Source organism: Amblyomma maculatum, unplaced genomic scaffold (assembly GCF_055883805.1).
Source record: "Amblyomma maculatum isolate TAMU_Amacu unplaced genomic scaffold, ASM5588380v1 scaffold_15, whole genome shotgun sequence".
Lineage (NCBI taxonomy): Eukaryota > Metazoa > Arthropoda > Arachnida > Ixodida > Ixodidae > Amblyomma > Amblyomma maculatum.
In genome coordinates this window covers 3,209,230-3,229,145 of record NW_028146740.1, presented here as the reverse complement: position 1 = coordinate 3,229,145, position 19,916 = coordinate 3,209,230, and the positions used below count along the sequence as shown (strand labels likewise).

The window sequence follows — 19,916 nt, the reverse complement described above, 5'->3', positions numbered from 1 at the left end:
CCAGCCTGTAGTTTTTGTGAAATAAATTTCAATAATGAGCAAAAAAAAAAAAAACCTGGCCTATGTGTATATCGTGGTTCAATCCCCAGCGCCTGAAATTACGCCAGTTATATTTATTATTGCTTTAACTAGTTTCCCTTCATTCCGATGCTCCTCTGACGACTTCATTTCTCGAACCTAGAATCACTATTTCCGACGGACAGCAAGGATTTTTCCGCGCATGAGCTCGTCACGTTAAACAACACAATTAAGTACCAGAAAATGATCCACATATATACTAGTGCAAGTATGGCGTAAATTGAAGAGTTGAAGGTGAATCTCGCTGCAACCCGTCGTCCGGCACGCTCTATCATTCCGTTCAGTTTACATAATCTCCTCCCCCCCCCCCCCCTCCGCGCGCGCGCACTACACAAACAAACAATAAGAAACGTTCGTTTCTTAGGAGTGGAGAGAACTTGGCCCGGGATCGCACGACGGCTTACCTCTGAGTCTTCACCACATGCTGATTGCCTCTGTCGCTGGCTCCACACGGTTTGCCGGGGAACTTTCGATGATGACGTACCGGGCTCAAAATAAGCCAAGTACCGTTTTTTAGGCGGCATGCTGCTTCGAGTTGTGGTGCACCTGTTGGCCTTCGAATTCTCAGCAGACAACAGCAGCTAAACGCGCTTGCTGGTGTAACGCAGAAAGCCGACACAAGGTCACAAACGCATTCAACAAAGGATTGCTACTTCGGCGAACTACCGCTATTACCGCTAACCACGGTGGAAGAACCATGCAGGTCGCGAGTTGCCACCATGTCATCACTGGCAGCACCAGACTATCAAAATAATACTCTTTTTTAATACTCGAACATAAGAGTAGTCTACCCACAATGAAACGGACGAAGAGTGGCAATGTGCATATAACCTGCAATCTAGTTCATTATACCTGCAACATTTCCATTTTCACCGTTGCGCGCGCATCATCTTAGCCGCGGGAACTATAAACCCAGAAGCCACACCGAGTTGTTTAACGCTGAACATTTCGACAGATTGTACGTGCAGCGGCCGACATCGCACAGCACACGGGTGTATGTTTAGCGTTTCAAAATATATCGCTCACAGTAAAGAAATTAAACAAATCAGTCGACCACGTAATCAGTTTTAGGGCGTATATACGCCTCAAACTGGCTATGTGGTAAAGGCGCGCATTAATTGGCTTTGATTCATCGGGAATTAGACAGGATCGAAGCGCTGTTTTGGAGCCCAGTTCCTTGGCGCCCGTTCCTGCGTTTCGCGTCGTCGTCGCCGTCGCCCGGCCCGGCATTGTTCCTTGTAACCAGCTCCGCAAGCCGGGGGCAGCGCTGGCAGCGCGCGCTCCTGCACCGTTCGCCGCTGCTGCATGCCAAGCCGAAACGCAGTGCCACGTTGACTTGACTCCTCCAGCAACCTCTCGATAAGTTAATACTCTCTTCGCTCCTCTTCTCTTCCTCCTCCAATGCGCCACCCTTGTGCGGCGGCAATTAGAGCACCGGATCGGTGGCGGCTGATCGCGAAATGTGCACCGCCCGAGCCGAAACGCATCACTCTATCGAAAAGCTAAAGATGATGAGCTGCGCCCAAATTTCGTATTACAAAGTAACGTAATCATTGGATTTTTTTTTCCCCAACGGTTGTAGGAAAAGAAAATTGAGAAAAACGCTGCAATTAAGCTTCTGCCATAAACCGTGACGCGGGGCAAAAAAACGAATACAGCTCTACTCTGCAGTTCATTTATAACAAAAAAAAAAATAATAAATAAATAAAAAAAAAATAAAATATAACGCAGCTAACTAGTCTACCATATCTTACGTCAGCACGACTTCCTATCGCCGGGTAAGAAAAAAAAATTCAATTCAAAAACCTTTATTCATGAGGATGACCATGATCTTAACTCGGTCAGCCCGTTGCCGTATTTCCCTTGGGTGCGCGACCGGCGCATAATGTACCGTTTTTTTTTTTTTTTTTTTTTTTTTTTTTCCGGAAATTTGTGCTATTGGAGGTGGTGGTGGTGGTAAAGACTTTTAATGAAAAAATTAGTTCTGGTTTAACATCTTGTTAACACTAGTTTAATTGCCGGCCTCGGTGGCCGCTTTCGATGGAGGCGAAAAGCTAGGCGTCCGTGTGCTGTGCGATGTCAGTGCATGTTAAAGAACCCCAGGTGGTCGAAATTTCCGGAGTCCTCCACTACGGCGTCTCTCATAGCCTGAGTCGCTTTGGGACGTTAAACCCAAAACCAAACCAAACCAACGTATAGTTTAATTGCGATATCAACGGCGGGAGCTTTTTTCTTTTTTTTTTTTTTTTTCTTTTTTTTTTTTTTTTTGCCTGCTGCATTATTCCCCTATCCCGCCCTATCAATGTAAGGGGCAACATTATTGGGGACACTTAAGCTCATCCTTTAAGAGTATGACGCGAAAGCGTAAGTTACCAGTCTTCGTCTTCTGCTCCTCCTCCTCCTCGGCTGTTCACGGTCAATCGTGGCCTCCATTGGGACCACGCGACGGCTCGAAACCTGGCACAGCGTATTGATACCGAAAAAAAAAAAAAAGGTGCATGCATGCCCAAAGGTGCATTTGCATGAGTGGAATCCTAGTCCGGAACCCTGTCAGACAAAGCCGCCGCCCGGCCTTGACCCGTTTGATCGGAGTCAGTCCGGAACCCCGCCAGACAAAGCCGCCGCCCGGCCTTGACCTGTTTGATCTGAGCCCGTTCGAAAATGAATTTGGCCGCCTCTCCACCTCGGGAGGGGGGAGGAGTAGCGGAAAGGGTAGGTTTTATTTGACATGCTCACAACATGTGGTAGACATCGGAAGTCTTCCCAGAGTGTCAAAAAGCCTTATTGCTACACAACAAAGTGTAGGTCTAAATCTGTAGGCGCGTCAGCTAGGGTTAGTTCGTCGCCCGCCCTACTAGCTAGTCCCTTTGCTGAGTAAGCTGACGGTCGCAATAATCTATAAGAATTTCGTGAAACCGTACGGGTGGTTGCCTATAGGCTCGGTTGTCTACACATGCGTCATCAGATCCTGCAGTGGTAGCTTGGAGTACAAACGATGCGTGTTGGAGACGGATATCCGATTCCCGAGCCTGCAGTTTATAAGGTGGTAGCCTAACGGTGAGATCGCCAGCCACGTAATGCTCACACCTGGGTCGTCATAAGTCTGTAACGGTTGCTCTAGAATTCAGGACCGAGGCGACCTGGCGACCTCCTCGGCCTGCGCAGAATTTCGAGCTCTTGATAGGAGAGCCCATTGACGTTGCAACATCGTATGTCGCACTTGTCGCTTAACACCTTTGACATAACTCGCCACGTGTGCTGTGCGATGCCAGAGCACGTTAAAAAAACCCATGTGGTCGAAATTTCTGGAGCCCTCCATACGGCGCGTCTGTCGATCATAGCCTGAGTCGACCGCTTTGGGACGCACAATAAACCCCATGAACCAAGCCAAACCTACAGTAACATTATTACTACATATATCTAGAGGCAAGTATGTCGATCGTCGTTTCGGGTGTGGTCTACGCAAATTATAATGAACTAGATAACGCATATATATCCTCTAACGTGCTTGAATATAGCAGAGTGCCGGGACTTGCAAACTATGACGCCCTCAGCACTAGCTGTGCACAGCTAGTTGCGCGGAAATTTTTATACGAATCTCGTGTATACATACTCCTTTTGGCGATGCCTTTTGTCTGAACGATATATATGCATGCTGAACTCGCATAAAAGCATAAAAGTTACCGTCAGATGCGCAAGGGAATTCAAACCCAGGAATTCCTGGTGGGAAGGAAGTATACACGCGCGGCCGCTTAACCACGTTAAAACCTTATCATTTCTAAATTTAATTATCTTGCAAATTAACGTAGATTTCTCCACTGCACAGATTTTTCATATAGGTGGTGCCATCTATATAGGATTATCATTTGCCTGAATTAAGCAAGCAATCAACTCACAAATGTTAATATATTGCAGCATATATATGTCTCATGCACCTTTGTCACGTAAGCTAACATATTTAACTTGTCATGCAGAATGAGACCGAATCAATTGCCGTTTCGTGGGCGACAGTTGGACGCGATTAGCAGTTTGAAAATATTTTGACTGGAGTGCACTTCAACAACTGCTGCAACTATAAACGCGCGCGCCATCAAATGCTGCTCGCTTATTCGCGCTGAAATATGGCGCACGTACGTACAACACACAAACAACAATTTATCGCGTTAAATATTTGTTTGTGTGATGTACTTCCCGATTCGGTCAGAAATAATTCCAAATCCGCGTAGTCTTTTGGGTAGCCGCGGAGCTGCAGACTACGCAGATATAGAATTGATTGTGATCAAATAAGCAAGTACATGACCCCCCAACTGCACCACCCGGTGGGCCTGCTGTGGAATCGCGATTGTGATTATGAGAAGTGGACAATGGACAATCGCTACACTGCCAACCTCTGCGAATACATAAGCGAAACTGGACTTCACTCCTTCTTTTAACTTTCTATCTCCTGCATCCCATTCCCCCTTTCTCGGCAAACTTTTCGAAAAAAAAAAAAAAAAAAACTGCACCACCCGAACTTCAAACAGATGGCACTGCATGGAGGAAAAATTTGTGGCACTGTAATAAGCAAGCGGTTGCTGTTGTTGCGACTGAACGAAAACTTAACGGTAGCTTAGCGTTGCAGTTAGTTGTTATATTTAACTAGCATGCAGCGCCACTGCTGGAAGCTGAAGTACGAGCTATTGAAGCAGGCGTGGACTGCGATAGGATACTTCTTCCCTAGCATACCTTGCCCTAGCTAGGACTTTTGCTTTTTGCTTTCTCGCTTGCGCCTAGCCTCACCGCAGTCCTTTCCTTCTGCGTTGTGTCACGCTAAAAAAACAAAAAACAAAATGTACTACATTTACGTGAAGTTCTTGGATGACGACATCAAGAAAGTGACAACGTCGCGGAATGTAAAGAACTTCCGCCCGCGCGACGTATTTGACTATGACCACTCGGAAGTGTATAGCGTTTTTTGGGAGGGTGACCAAACCACAAGCGGAGGGTATTACGATGCTCAACTGCTCCACATGGCAGGTGAGTAAAATTGTCCTTTCTGGCATGAACCTGAACTGCAAAGCATTGTCCTGCCCACCATACTAGCGTTCACTCAGGACATAACCAACACAAAGAATACCCCTTGTGTCCCCCGTTAGGTCACTATATCGGTTTCTTCATGTAGCGGAGACCATACCACTGTACCCAGTCGCTGTAACAGTTTGTAGCACTAAGTTTGGGCGACTTGGATTTGTGCCATTGTGCCACGTAGGCCCACAATTATCTGTTTATCGTTATATATAATAGATAATTGTGCGCCTACGTGGCTCGCACTACCCTGCTACCGAAAAGGGGGGGGGGGGCAATAGCAGCGCAATTACCTATTGTAGTGCGCCAGTCCCCTGCTCCCAGAATAGGAGGGGAGGGGGGGGGACAATAGCAGCGCAATTACCTATTGTAGTGCGCCCGCTACCTCCCTGAATCGCACAACACATGCAGTAGGAGCACAATCATCTATTATATTATATTTTCACCCCCCCCACTCCCTTTCCCAAACGCCGGCTCCTTCCCAGAATCGGGCACAATAATCTATTATATCCCCCCCTCCCCTCTTTGGGAAAGGGCTACAGAGCTGAGTTAACTTCCAGAGAAAGCGAGAAGAAGCACATACTCTAGGCTTTCGCCCTTTCCCTTTAAAAGGGAACCCAATCGAATTTTGTGGGTCTCATATAACCCTCTGCATTATAGCAGGTGTGGAGAGGGGGGCGTGGGAATGCAGTTATCTATTGTGGGCATATCCTGATGCAGCCAGGTTGCAGCTGCCTTCCCAGAGAAAGAGGGACACATCTTTCAAGAGGGAGTCTAGTCTAACCATACATTGTGTGCATTATATATAGGAACATTTTCACTTTTTTTTTTTCATTTTCCCTCTGATGATGCATGATGCTCCCTGTGCTGAAATCCATTGCTGGCTAAGTGAGGTTGTAGTAGGGGGCAGACGGCCAAATTGTTATCTGTTTTAATAGGAGAGCATTTTCTGCTGAAATGACGGAATAAAATTGGTACATAGTAAATTGATTAAAAAATGGCAGTCCACTTGAAACACTAAAGGAAATAGCAAACTACACCACATAAAGCCACCACGAACATTCCAAACAATTGGAGTGGCTCTATGCTGTCTTCCCATAGGACACATACATTTAACACACTTCATTTTAACAAAGCAAGATAAGCCCTTGTGGGATTCATGTGCACAAGCTAAGTCATCCACATTTGACTGTCATGCAGAAAACTTGAAACACTAAGAAAATATTTTGCACTGTTTTACAAAGAACACATTCCTTTCCACCCAGCATTGATTTTAAGTGAAAATGCTGTTATTGATTTGTTCATTATTTTTAGGTATTTAAGAGATGCAAATATTCTAAACAAAATACAGGTTTTAAAAACTACATTCCATGAATGCAACACTCTTGACCTTGTGTTGGTGCATGATAGCCTCAGTTGCTTGTGCGCCATTAAACCCAATGCAATACAACACAGCTTCACAGAGGGCCGAACAAGCACTTAAGACAAGCATGCTCGCCTCTGTATGTCTTAGTTTGTAGTTTCCTGCAACTCAAGCTGCAGTCCAGATTTGTTGATGAAAAGTTACATGTGGGCTACCCATTTTAATTTACTTCTACCGGGTGGATTTTCTTTCCGGCAGCGGCAGCTGTGTTTGGATGGAGGTGAAACACAAAGCATCTGTGGGCTGTGCAATGTTGGTGCACGTTAAAGATTCCCAGGTGGTCAAAATTATTCTGTAGTTCTTCAGTTGGGCACCCCTTCCTCTCTTCTTTCAATTTCTTTCTCCTGTCCCTCAAATGTTGTGAGCTGGCCATTCCTTTGATGCCTCTAAAGCTTAAAATGTGCTAGTGTACAGCAGCACAAAACCAACAATGTTCCTTCAATTTGATTTCAGAGTCCAAAGAAGAAATCGACCGCTTCTTGGAAGACAAGGCACAGAGATCGAAGCTTAAGCGCAGGGGAAAGTCAGAAAATGTGTGTATTTTAAAACCTGGCTAGAAACTGAGCTGCATGTTCCTTTCAAGAATTGTGTTGGCAGTATGTATACACGAGTTTCAAGTGATGTCATGGTCTTCATAATGCAACCCAATTCATAGCTTCCACAGTGCATCAGAGCTGGCAACAAAAAAAAAAAAAAAAAAAAAAGTTTTAGAAAAATGCTTATAGTGCTGCAGCACCCTGGCCATATTTCAGACACATTGCATGCCTTGTGTGTGATTTCAAACTTGAGAGTCGCTGCATTAGTGCAACCCATGTATATGCAATTTTCTGTAATGCCACTACTTAGGCTTTGTTAATATAAATGATGTATGTGGATGTGTAAGTGCAAGGAAAATAAATAGACCATGTTGTGATTGTTTGAAAAGCTTATGAGTGATCCATTTTGCTTCCATTTGTTTGGCTCTGAGGTCTAAACCTAGCTTGAAATATGTGTGGCAGTGTATTGTGTGATATAGCTGTTTATGGTGACAGATCAGTCAAGTTCAATGCAGTAACAAGCCACCTAGTGAGCAACTTTTTCAAGGCGACTTCTAAAGGGTTTGCTGCCAGCTGCAGGTACTCTGTCGAAACATAAGTGAGCAATAGGTTCCATGCAGTCCTCATGGAATTGCTATCATAACCCGTGTCATGACAACACAGTTATGAATGAAAAACATGTAAAATACTTGCAGAAAGTCACTAATTGGGCAGGTAGTGGTCAAACAAATGCAGTCACATTTTTCAGCAGCGAAGTGTAATGATGTTATTGTGCATGATGTGTATTTATTCGATTTTGACTGGTTATACCTGTGCTTCACTTTTAGTCAAAAACAAGCACTAAACAACTGCGGATGGCAGCAAGGGAAACTGCCAATGAGGATATTAGAAGAACTGGAGAAATTCAGCAGCTGAAGGAGGAAATAGAGGATTTAAAAAAGGAAAATTCCAAGCTTCGGAAATTGAACATGAAGCTGCAGGAGCAGCTTCTCAAAAACCTCTCAGGTATGGTTTAGCCTTGCAATACAGCATGCATATTTTTTTTTTATTTTTTTTTGCATGCCACTATCCTTCAGTGATATGCATTTAACCACTCTATTTTCACTCCGAATTTTGTTGGTTCCATGCTGATCTCCTAGGACTTGGATACAAGTGCATGGCATTCCTCAACGAGGTTCAAAGATTTTTATTGCCTGCTTGTAAATGTTAGTGGTTAATACAGCTAATTTCAGCTAGCTAGCTTCATTTGTTTTTAATTATACCTACAAGAATGGTGTTGCAAAGGCAGCTATGTCTGGCATCACTGAAGGCAACAATAGGCGGCAGCGCCATATAATGAAAGTGCCATGAGCCCGCCTCATTGCACCATGCGGCGGTGAGCTGGGTGCATGCCTGCCGCATTGGGGCCAATAAGTGTGCACATGGTACTGTAGCAGTAGCTCAAGTAAGGCTGCCGGCTAATTGGTTGTTTATTCGCAGTGTAATTTTATTCTGAGACTCATAAGGTGCAGTTACTAAGTTGGATCTGAGCTTATTGTCTTTGTTTGTAGCCTTTTCTCCTTCTTGTGGTGCAGTTCTTTCTAGGGTTACATGCAGTGCTAAACGTTTGTATGCACGTGCCAATGTTAATTTTCTCTTATCTTTCACTGCCTTTCATCGCTTGCTTCATGGCACTCTTCCATGGCCAGCACTCTTCTCTTGTGCACATTATGTGCCACTTTCTTGGAGTGTGATCTGCACCTGTTAAGCAGGTTGCCCACTTGTGATATGCCTTTTTCAAACATGCTTATTGCCTGCACTACTTTTTTGCTGACCGCAACTGCCCAAATTTATGTCAGGGTCACAATGGGCAGACAATTTGTACCCTCCTCCGAATATTTTGCCTACAAGGTGTGTTGCTAAGACCTAAGAAACATGGCTTGATGTATGCAATCCTGCAATGATAGTCCAAGTGTACCACGGACTACCCCGCTTTATGCTTGTTAGTTGCCGTGTGTGAAAGAATGTCATTGCACATTAAAAACACATGCGTTTTTGAGAAAACAAGCTTTAAAAAATTCACATTCATTGCACTGCTCATGGGTCAGGATTGTAGCTTTCATACTTTGTCTCATAATGCCTACATTGCAGTGAAAACTCAAATTTCGGCTTCATGTTTCTCACGTTTACAGTGCTGCTTAGTCTAAATGGCCGAAAGTAAAAAGATGAGATGAGAACATGCAATGAAAGAGGAAAAAGCAGTGAATTTGGCCGACGGTATTTTAAAATGCAAACTTTGTCAACAGCCACAGAAGCCAGTGATATGGCAGCGATTGAAAATGCTGGTCAGCAGAGACCACAAAGGCCAACTACGCCTGTCATTGAGCAGCCTCCACTGCCCAGCTGCCTTGTACCAGCAGCCGAAAGTGAACTACAATGCTCAGCTCGACTGCAAAGTGAAAACAATTCAGCTGAAGAAGGTATGTAATGTCATCAGGATTCTAAAATATATTATAATAATTGTAATGCTTGATAACTTTTTTGTTAGACCTTTACCACACTGTGAATATCAACTGAATAAAATGCTCAGTTGAAAGCAAGTTCATTTTTTTATTGTACAAGGATGTTCTTATGACAGTCGCAGCGTGCAGTTGCTACTGCTCCAGCAATGTTGCTTTTGATCTAGGATGGACAGTTGGGCGAGCTGGTACATTTGCATAATGGATGGTACAGCATGAAGGCATCAAGCACGCAAAAAGAGAAGCACAACAGGCGAGCGCTGACTCGCGACTAACTTTTTATTAAAATATGTCACACGATACAAAGAATGGAACCCTTGGCTGGGCAAATTCAAGAGATATCTTTTTCCTTCATCAGGCACGTGGAAAACCCTATTAAGCAAAACCAAACATACAAGCCCCCCCCCCCCCACCCCACCCCCCTCCCTACGGCCTGTTTCACCAGGGATAAATTATCACCAAACATTATCCAGGAAAGAAACCTCTTTATCGATAAGCACTAAGGAAGGCTGGCTGACACACTGCGACTGCTTCCCGCTGAAGCAATAAGCCTCAGTTATTTTTCTAGTCATTTTGTCCCTAAGGCGAAACAAAATCTTTGTTTTTGAAACCAAGGGGCGGAGCTTTTGTTTTTATTTTTTCCCTCATTCCCAGAAGTACTACAATGATCATTCAGGTGAGAATATTGTGTGTCCGAGAGCAAATGTTCACGCAGACGAATGTTTATGCACAGACTCGTCTGACCTATGTATACCTTACCGCATGACAGCGGAATTTCGTACACAACAGCGCAGGCACAATCTACCAATCTCGACCTGTGCGAAACCTGGCATTTAAACAGGCTACTGTTCTTTAGCTTTTCCTGGCGGTTCCTAATAGTGCAGCAGAGCCCGCCCAACTTATGCGGCGCCGAAAAAGCAACATTACTTCAAAAAAAAAAAAAAAAAGAAGCAGTCGCAGTGTGTCAGCCAGCCTTCCTTAGTGCTTATTGATAAAGAGGTTTCTTTTCTGGATAATGTTTGGTGATAATTTATCCTTGGCGAGACGGGCCATTGGGAGTGTGTGTGTGTGTGTGTGGATAAGGGGGGGAGGGAGGCTTGTATGTTTGGCTTTTCTTGATAGGGTTTTCCACGTTGCTGGTGAAGGAAAAAGATATCTCTTGAATTTGCCTGGTCATGGGTTCCATTCTTTGTAACATCATGTGACATATTTTAATAAAAAGTTAGTTGCAAGTCAGCGTGGCGTCTGTTGGACTTTTCTTCTTGTGTGCTTCGTGTCTTTGCACTGTACCACCCACTATGATTTTATTCTGTACTTGAAGCTTTGTTCTGCCACTTGTTTTGAAAATATTTTATGAATTCACAAAATGAGTGGTGAACAATACATCATTCTGCACTTTGCAAGTGTAGGTGTTCTTTTCCCATTTATGCGCCGAGGGTGACGACTGCATCTCGGTGCTATGGCTGTTTACAAATTGATATCACGGTTTCGATGGTGTAAAATGCAAGCTGAGCTTCCTTAACATTACATATCCTTCATCGGCTCCTATGATAGTAACTTCACTTGTTTTTTGCAGCACGATAAGTATGTTAGCTGTGCGAATGAATACAAGCTTGACTCTGGGAAGCACACTGATGCCGCATGTGACTGAAGCTTCCAGCTGATTGCATAATCTTTGATCAATGTGACCAGTGCTTGATAATAAATTGTCTTTTCCAGCATTTTGTTCGGCTAGCTTTTGCTGTATTTAAAACAGCTTAAAAATGTGTTAAAACAGCTTAAAAATGTGTTCTGCAAGAGTCTCGAACCACAGCTGCTGGTCGCTTTCGGCAATGCTGTGCAGATCAGGTCTTACTGGCGTTTTCACCATTTGTGAACACGTCCTGCTACTTACAAACTTATCGACTTTGCATCAATGCGGCTGAAACTGCAATGTGCCATGATTTTCATTCATTAAATCTTCCAATTTGCTTCTGCAACTGGTGAAATAACACTTGCGTGTATGTATGTATGTATGTATGTATGTATGTATGTATGTATGTATGTATGTATGTATGTATGTATGTATGTATGTATGTATGTATGTATGTATGTATGTATGTATGTATGTATGTATGTATGTATGTATGTATGTATGTATGTATGTATGTATGTATGTATGTATGTATGTATGTATGTATGTATGTATGTATGTATGTATGTATGCATGTATGTATGTATGTAACATGCACACATATAACGGGCTCTATTTGGCTGCTTGTTGCTGAAGGGGCTTGGCATTTTGGTCTGAAAATATTAAATTTTAAAAATGTGCCCATATTTCATGGAAGAGCTGAAGCCACCTACTTTGCCGAGCTAATGCCGACTTGCTTTCTTGGCCAGCTCTATTTTATTATAGGAGGGGGGGGGGGGGGGCGTGGACCAGCGAGACTTTTCTCATTTGTGCCTCTATAGCATTAATTGCATCATGTTTTCAGTTGCATCTTCTACCTTGCAAGACTGATTTATGGTTTGCATTGCTTCTAGGCGCATGGCAGCCTCCTTCACCTCTGCTGACAAGCGTGGTGCCGGCCTTGGCTGAGCTACCTGCAGCATCGCCACAGGGAGCTATGCCTGCTGGACATCCAGCACTGCAAAGAGTGCCCAATTGTTCCGACACGGGGAGTGGAATGGTGAGTGCTACTACATACGCTGTCTTATGATATGTTCCAAAAAATGCTAGCTGCTGCAAGCATGGTTTGATTCGTGAGCGAAATTGTCCAAAAAAGCGAATCATACCCACAGTAACAAATCACAAAGAAAAATACTCATAAAAAGTGTTATGACTAAGGCCTACTTTTTAGTGAAGTTTAACTAAACGGTAATTTGTGGAGCTATAAGGAAGTTATTCTGGGTGCCGTTATACAAAAAACTGTGGGGCAGCTTGATGCACCTTCAGATTTAGCTAAGGCTTGATGACGTCTCATGGCTAAATGACCTTACTCCTACATCTACGGCTGAAATCTCGGGAACCATTATATATGCGAGCACTCGATTGGCTGACAGCTTCTGAGTGAGGTTTTTAATGTGCACAGACTGCAGTTTTCTTCACTGTCAGTAATGATACGAAAATTATTAGTAAGGCACATTGAATGGCCAACTTTCCATTGCAAATCCATCACTCATTTCCAGTGTTTCACTGCATTTTGCTGATGTCTTGTGCTCAAAATATGGAATATGAAGCATGTGCATATTAACAGGGGTTGTGGTAATGAGCCACGACTGTGCCTTGGTTATTCATAATAGTGCTACCTGGGATGGTGCAGCAACAGTACATAGCGGGGTACACAGCTTGAAAAATTAAAAAATGGCCAAAACCTTTTTTAATTATCCATATTTGCTTATATACCTCATTTTTCCTTGAAGGAAATAAGCCAACAGTCAGCGAGGCCAAGGAAAGCGTTGGGGATGGTACTTTGTCTTTTTTTTTTTTTTTTTTTTAATGTTTACTTGGATAATCACAGAAATTAGTAATGTAATCTGTTTAGGGGAAAGATAATTAGACACAAAGTAGAAGAAAAAACAATGTGCCGATGGTGGGATCCGAACCCACAACCTCCGAATAACGCGTCCGGTGCTCTTCCAACTGAGCTACATCGGCCGCTGTCCCCCCTGCTACTTTCTTGGGTATTTGTGTTGTCTGTATACGAACCTTGAGAGTGTTCACCAGCGCCACCCTCAGCCATGGCGGCGGACGTGGGACGTCCTTTGTTACCGCCAGCGTCACATAGAACGTGATCAAGAGCGAAGGCGGCCACCATCGGCACGTTGTTTTTTCTTCTACTTTGTGTCTAATTATCTTTCCCCTAAACAGATTACATTACTAATTTCTGTGATTATCCAAGTAAACATTAAAAAAAAAAAAAGACAAAGTACCATCCCCAACGTTTTCCTTGGCCTCGCTGACTGTTGGCTTATTTCCTTCATGTATTATAACGAGCACCCTCATTTCCCCTTGATTGATCTGCTTGTAGCTTACGGGGGTCTCGGTTCTGGCAGTCTTGAAGCCATAGGTAGCGTAAGAGGGTTCTAGCACAGCTTTCGCCTTCGCTCTTGATCACGTTCTACGTGATGCTGGCGGTAACAAAGGACGTCCCACGTCCGCCGCTATGGCTGAGGGTGGCGCTGGTGAACACTCTCAAGGTTCGTATACAGACAACATAAATACCCAAGAAAGTAGCAGGGGGGACAGCGGCCGATGTAGCTCAGTTGGAAGAGCACCGGACGCGTTATTCGGAGGTCGTGGGTTCGGATCCCACCATCGGCACGTTGTTTTTTCTTCTACTCTGTGTCTAATTATCTTTCCCCTAAACAGATTACATTACTAATTTCTGTGATTATCCAAGTAAACATTAAAAAAAAAAAAAAGACAAAGTACCATCCCCAACGCTTTCCTTGGCCTCGCTGACTGTTGGCTTATTTCCTTCATGTATTATAACGAGCACCCTCATTTCCCCTTGATTGATCTGCTTGTAGCTTACGGGGGTTTCGGTTCTGGCAGTCTTGAAGCCATAGGTAGCGTAAGAGGGTTCTAGCACAGCTTTCGCCTTCGCTCTTGATCACGTTCTACGTGACGCTGGCGGTAACAAAGGACGTCCCACGTCCGCCGCTATGGCTGAGGGTGGCGCTGGTGAACACTCTCAAGGTTCGTATACAGACAACATAAATACCCAAGAAAGTAGCAGGGGGGACAGCGGCCGATGTAGCTCAGTTGGAAGAGCACCGGACGCATTATTCGGAGGTCGTGGGTTCGGATCCCACCATCGGCACGTTGTTTTTTCTTCTACTCTGTGTCTAATTATCTTTCCCCTAAACAGATTACATTACTAATTTCTGTGATTATCCAAGTAAACATTAAAAAAAAAAAAAGACAAAGTACCATCCCCAACGCTTTCCTTGGCCTCGCTGACTGTTGGCTTATTTCCTTCATGTATTATAACGAGCACCCTCATTTCCCCTTGATTGATCTGCTTGTAGCTTACGGGGGTCTCGGTTCTGGCAGTCTTGAAGCCATAGGTAGCGTAAGAGGGTTCTAGCACAGCTTTCTCCTTCGCTCTTGATCACGTTCTACGTGACGCTGGCGGTAACAAAGGACGTCCCACGTCCGCCGCTATGGCTGAGGGTGGCGCTGGTGAACACTCTCAAGGTTCGTATACAGACAACATAAATACCCAAGAAAGTAGCAGGGGGGACAGCGGCCGATGTAGCTCAGTTGGAAGAGCACCGGACGCGTTATTCGGAGGTCGTGGGTTCGGATCCCACCATCGGCACGTTGTTTTTTCTTCTACTCTGTGTCTAATTATCTTTCCCCTGAACAGATTACATTACTAATTTCTGTGATTATCCAAGTAAACATTAAAAAAAAGAAAAAAAGACAAAGTACCATCCCCAACGCTTTCCTTGGCCTCGCTGACTGTTGGCTTATTTCCTTCATGTATTATAACGAGCACCCTCATTTCCCCTTGATTGATCTGCTTGTAGCTTACGGGGGTCTCGGTTCTGGCAGTCTTGAAGCCATAGGTAGCGTAAGAGGGTTCTAGCACAGCTTTCGCCTTCGCTCTTGATCACGTTCTACGTGACGCTGGCGGTAACAAAGGACGTCCCACGTCCGCCGCTATGGCTGAGGGTGGCGCTGGTGAACACTCTCAAGGTTCGTATACAGACAACATAAATACCCAAGAAAGTAGCAGGGGGGACAGCGGCCGATGTAGCTCAGTTGGAAGAGCACCGGACGCGTTATTCGGAGGTCGTGGGTTCGGATCCCACCATCGGCACGTTGTTTTTTCTTCTACTTTGTGTCTAATTATCTTTCCCCTAAACAGATTACATTACTAATTTCTGTGATTATCCAAGTAAACATTAAAAAAAAAAAAAGACAAAGTACCATCCCCAACGCTTTCCTTGGCCTCGCTGACTGTTGGCTTATTTCCTTCATGTATTATAACGAGCACCCTCATTTCCCCTTGATTGATCTCATTTTTCCTTAAGTAACAGAGGTTAAAAAAATATTTAAAAAATTGCTTCACTAACCATATTGGCTTTGCATATTGGGGAAGTATACTCAGTCATTTTTTTAACTCCATCTCGGTGATTTTACCAGATGATCTGAAGATTTCTTCAAAGGTAATTTTGTCCATTTGTTTTGTTGCGCTCTTGCAAGTCGACATTCAATTAATTTTCAATTTCTGGTGTGAAATTTTCTTCTTAGTTTATAAGCATGCCTAAAGCAACTGCAGTCCAAAATTCCTTAAAGGCTGTCATTTGGAAAGAACAACCTTCACCCCTAAGCCTTCTGCAAGCCACGTACACCAAACTTACACCTTCTTTACAGTAGATCGCTGCAAGTGGTGCCAGCTTGTAGCCAACTTACATAATGTGGCAGGAGTGAGACCTGATCGTGGTTTACAGAAAGTTATCTTGTGCATCTGAATATGCAATGAAAGCTCTTCATTTGGACATCAGTATGACTCATTGGATAGTTTGAACTGTTATACTTGGTCCCGTGAAGCACCATGAAAGTCTATGTGTAAAAAAAAAAGCTCATTAATTCAGATGCATTTGTTCTGCACAGATAATTCTAGCTCCACGCCACCAGTACATAGGTGGCCTCACAAATGGCACATGGCCTGAGAATCGCTCCTTCAATACGGCAACATAGTTGTAGGGCTACATTGCTTCCAAAACGTGGACGTAAGTTATATAGTTTTGACCCTCAAAGCCATTATGTCGGTGTAGGTCATGTGGCTTTCAAGTTTCGATGGAAGCAAAATGCAAAAGGTGCCCTTGCGCTATGCGATGTCTGCACTAAACCAGAGCTGTCCACAATGATGTCTCATAGTATGAGTTGCTTCCATACATAAACCTTTTACTGCAACCATTTTGAACTGTTTAATGTTCTTGACATTTTTTTTATTGTTTTTTGGCTAAGTGCTAACATTGATTCTTGCGTGTATTTTGTACCTGTATTAATTTTTCATGGCACTTTTTTTTTCTTCTGCAGGTACACCTGGCCAATGGCCACGAAATACCAACGCAAACATATGAATCCCTAATGGCAATGCCTAAAGAATCCCTCTTCGTGAAGAGAGCTGCCACGGCACTGTGGTCATCGGAAGAACTGGCCCAGCGCAGCTTCACAGGCACGCTGTCAAATAGGTTCCTGTCCGAAGGAGGGGACAAGGTCCCACAGAAACAGCTTACGCCGGTGAAAGTGGACACAATAAAAGGTAATTGTTATGTCCTGTCATGGGTAGCACATGTATATATTGTACATTAACATAGAGAATTATGTTATTTTAGCCATAGTTGTTCCTGATAAAATAATACATATGAACGGGAAATTGACGCAAATGTAGAGTGGTTTTCTGTGGGGCTGCTTTTTTTACACTGAAGTTAGTGTATAGTTGGCTACTTCATGAGTCAAAGTGGCAGCTTTTTCTCATAGCCAAACTCAATGATGAGTGCGTCTGCTCTAATTAGTGGCACTAAGGGAAAAAATCTTGGTTTTGTTATGTTGAGATGGGCTGTTTTCTCGCACCAATGATCTCTGAATTTATAATAAAGAGCAGTAAATTTCGTTTTTCAAACCTTTTATTGAGCATTCTGCTTTGAATTTAAGGCCTCGGGTTTCCTGTATGCCCTGCCATTTGGCTCTTGTGACATTGGCTCAGCTGAGGCCACAATAGAGTTCAGCCCTGATGAATCAAACCTGGATATTCCATTTTGTTGGCTATATTAAATACAAATTATCCTCTTGGACGTTGGATGGGATAGTGTAAAATAGCTGTATGAAAGATCAAATTACGATTTTGGCAGTCAGTCTGTATATCGAACTGCATGCTGCACCACTGCAAATGATGCCTCTTTTTATGTCCCTCTTTGACAACTTTCCGAGGCCAGAAATTGGTCACATATTTGGCACCCACTGATAGCACTAGTACTATGAAACCGTGTGATGAGGTGGATGTTGCTGTGCTTGAGGGTGCCTTTGTACTCATCGCCTTTTGATCTATATCTGTTTGATGCCATATCCCCTGTTATGATGAAACCAGCCTAACAAAACTTAGCAACAGAACTTGCGTGGCATACTTTGTTGCAGGAGGCATTATAGAAATCAGCTATATTTCAATTTTAATAAGGGAGTTGTCTGATAAAACTGATAACAGTGGCCATTTCATTACAGGTAGTGGAGATTTGAAAGTACCATCTTAGTACAGATATGATGAGTTACAGTGTGCTTCCAGCAAGCTGTTCTCTGGCACATTGTTGTAAGAAGCTCATCACTAGCATGGCGCAATGTATTCTTGCAGCACGGCTATGGGGCAGTTCATTTATTGCCTTTTTGACATAATGAATTGATATTTTAACATGTAGATGATTCCCTTCCAGTTTGATATACATATCAGTTCTACTACACATAGCTTAGTCGTGCTTTTCACATTGGTGTGTGATTTTCTTGCAGTGTTCTTCCGACATTATGCTCGGAGCCGGGGCCTTGCCGAGGAAGAAATTTCCAAGGCGGAAAAGAATGTGCGGCTGTGGCTGTCGCAGAAGACATGCGAACTGCGGCGCAAGAGGCCTTGCAATAAAAGCTAAGCTGAGCCACATCTAGAATTAGTTTTTTTTTCTTTCCTTATGCTATGCTTTTGCAGGTCATATTGGCAAGCATACAAATTAAGCACTAATGTGTGCATGCTGTTATGTATATCTGAACAAGCTGCATTGCTATCGACACACTTGGAATCTGCCTTTCTCCTCAAACTAGCCCCATTGATTGAAAACAAACCACCAGCTTCTACTGTGCTTGTGCAGATAGTGCAAGGGCCTCAAGTGGCAAATGGACCTAGCTATCAAGCACACACTTAATAGCCACTTGCAGGTGTTATTGGTGCTTCTTGCTACCAAATTTTCTCTTCGTTACCCCTGTGCATTGCTTTTTAGGCAGTCGTCTTTGCATATACAAAATTCATGCGCCCTCTAGAGAGTACTACATCTCATTGAAAAGGTGCATTTCCCAGATGCACTCAGGTGTACTATACACCACTACTAAAGAAACCTAAATAATGTGTTGGCTTATCATAAAGCCAAGCCAAAGCATACCAAAGAACATTAGGGCCTTAGAAGCAGCCCGAATAGCACCTGAATACATCGGCCTGCGCTATATTGGGAACTGTCAGCTCGACACATGCCAGCACGGGACACGCCAGCACGGAACACACTGGAACGGAACACACCAGAACGGAACACACCAGAACGGAACACACCAGAACGGAACACACCAGAACGGGACACACCAGAACGGGACACACCAGAACGGGACACACCAGCACGGGTCACACCAGAACGGAACACACCAGCACGGGTCACACCAGACCCGTGTCTGAAAAACCGGTGTGGTGTAAACATCAGACACGGGCTGATGTTTTTTTCAACTGGGTGCTGTTGTGTGTTTTTAATAAAAAGAACCAAGAGGGGCCATTCCGCACCCCTGGACACAATAACCTTTTTTTCCCTCTCTGAACGCCTTGGAATGCCGGCCAGACTCGCAGGGACCAGCAACATCTCTTTTGTGCCCCTGCGAGTGAGACGGCCGGTGCATACAATGAAGGAGATGGTGCCAACGGCGCGAGCAGCGCGCGTACCAGTCGGGACATGGGTGGTTCAATGCGCTCCCCCGGCGACGTCCCCGACCAGTCGTTCAGAAATGACCGCCAGAAGAGGAGGCGGCGCTGGTGTAGTGGTAGCAAACTTCAGGTGCGCTCCCCTATATCATCTGAGAAGACACAGTGCGAAAGTCCTCACCGCGGGACAATGGAAACTTCGACAGAACGATGTTGAAGATTTTGGGAAGGCGAGGAAAATCCGCGTGGCGCCCACCACATTGCCCATATATTTCATATTACAGGTAAGCGTCTCTTTGCTACGATGTGTTTTGAATTGTATTCTGAAACGAAAATGAATCGTAACGCTGCACTTAACCGCAGACGAAGAAATGGAGGGATGGAGCAGAGCTTAGCAGGCTGAACCGGAAACGCCATGACGAGCCTGATGCGCGGAAGAAGGTACGTAATGTGATGTTTGTCTTTCTTTTCTACTTTTAGTAGCTACGATGACGGATGAAGTTTCTAAACCCTCACTCTCACCCTAAGCAACCACCTTGATCTTGAGCACTGCCTCTAGCCTCCTAGCATGAAAAGCACAAAGGCGCCAGACTACAGTTTGCGAGCAGCCAAGTACGGACGTTATTAGTCTTGCCTGGAGAACTCGAGCTGTGCTGTG

The 19,916-nt window shown here is 44.2% G+C and overlaps 2 protein-coding genes and 1 non-coding gene across 3 annotated transcripts; all 3 read left to right on the top strand.

The window, feature by feature from the left end:
* The first annotated feature begins 4,793 nt into the window (after positions 1 to 4,793).
* Positions 4,794 to 12,180, top strand: LOC146171949 (uncharacterized). Its single transcript, XM_084586202.1, has 5 exons — positions 4,794 to 5,094; positions 7,019 to 7,098; positions 7,929 to 8,106; positions 9,387 to 9,564; positions 12,126 to 12,180. The coding sequence occupies exons 1-5, from the start codon at positions 4,908 to 4,910 to the stop codon at positions 12,178 to 12,180; spliced, it is 678 nt and encodes a 225-aa protein (XP_084442328.1). The 5' UTR covers positions 4,794 to 4,907.
* On the top strand, positions 12,022 to 18,586 carry LOC146171947 (BEN domain-containing protein 5-like). The gene is made up of 3 exons (XM_084586151.1): positions 12,022 to 12,271; positions 16,639 to 16,864; positions 18,100 to 18,586. Exons 1-3 carry the CDS (start codon positions 12,209 to 12,211, stop codon positions 18,231 to 18,233), a joined length of 423 nt encoding a protein of 140 aa, XP_084442277.1. The 5' UTR covers positions 12,022 to 12,208; the 3' UTR covers positions 18,234 to 18,586.
* Positions 14,335 to 14,407, top strand: TRNAM-CAU (transfer RNA methionine (anticodon CAU)). Its single transcript has one exon. It is a non-coding gene; the product is annotated as a tRNA-Met (tRNA).
* Positions 18,587 to 19,916: the final 1,330 nt, after the last annotated feature.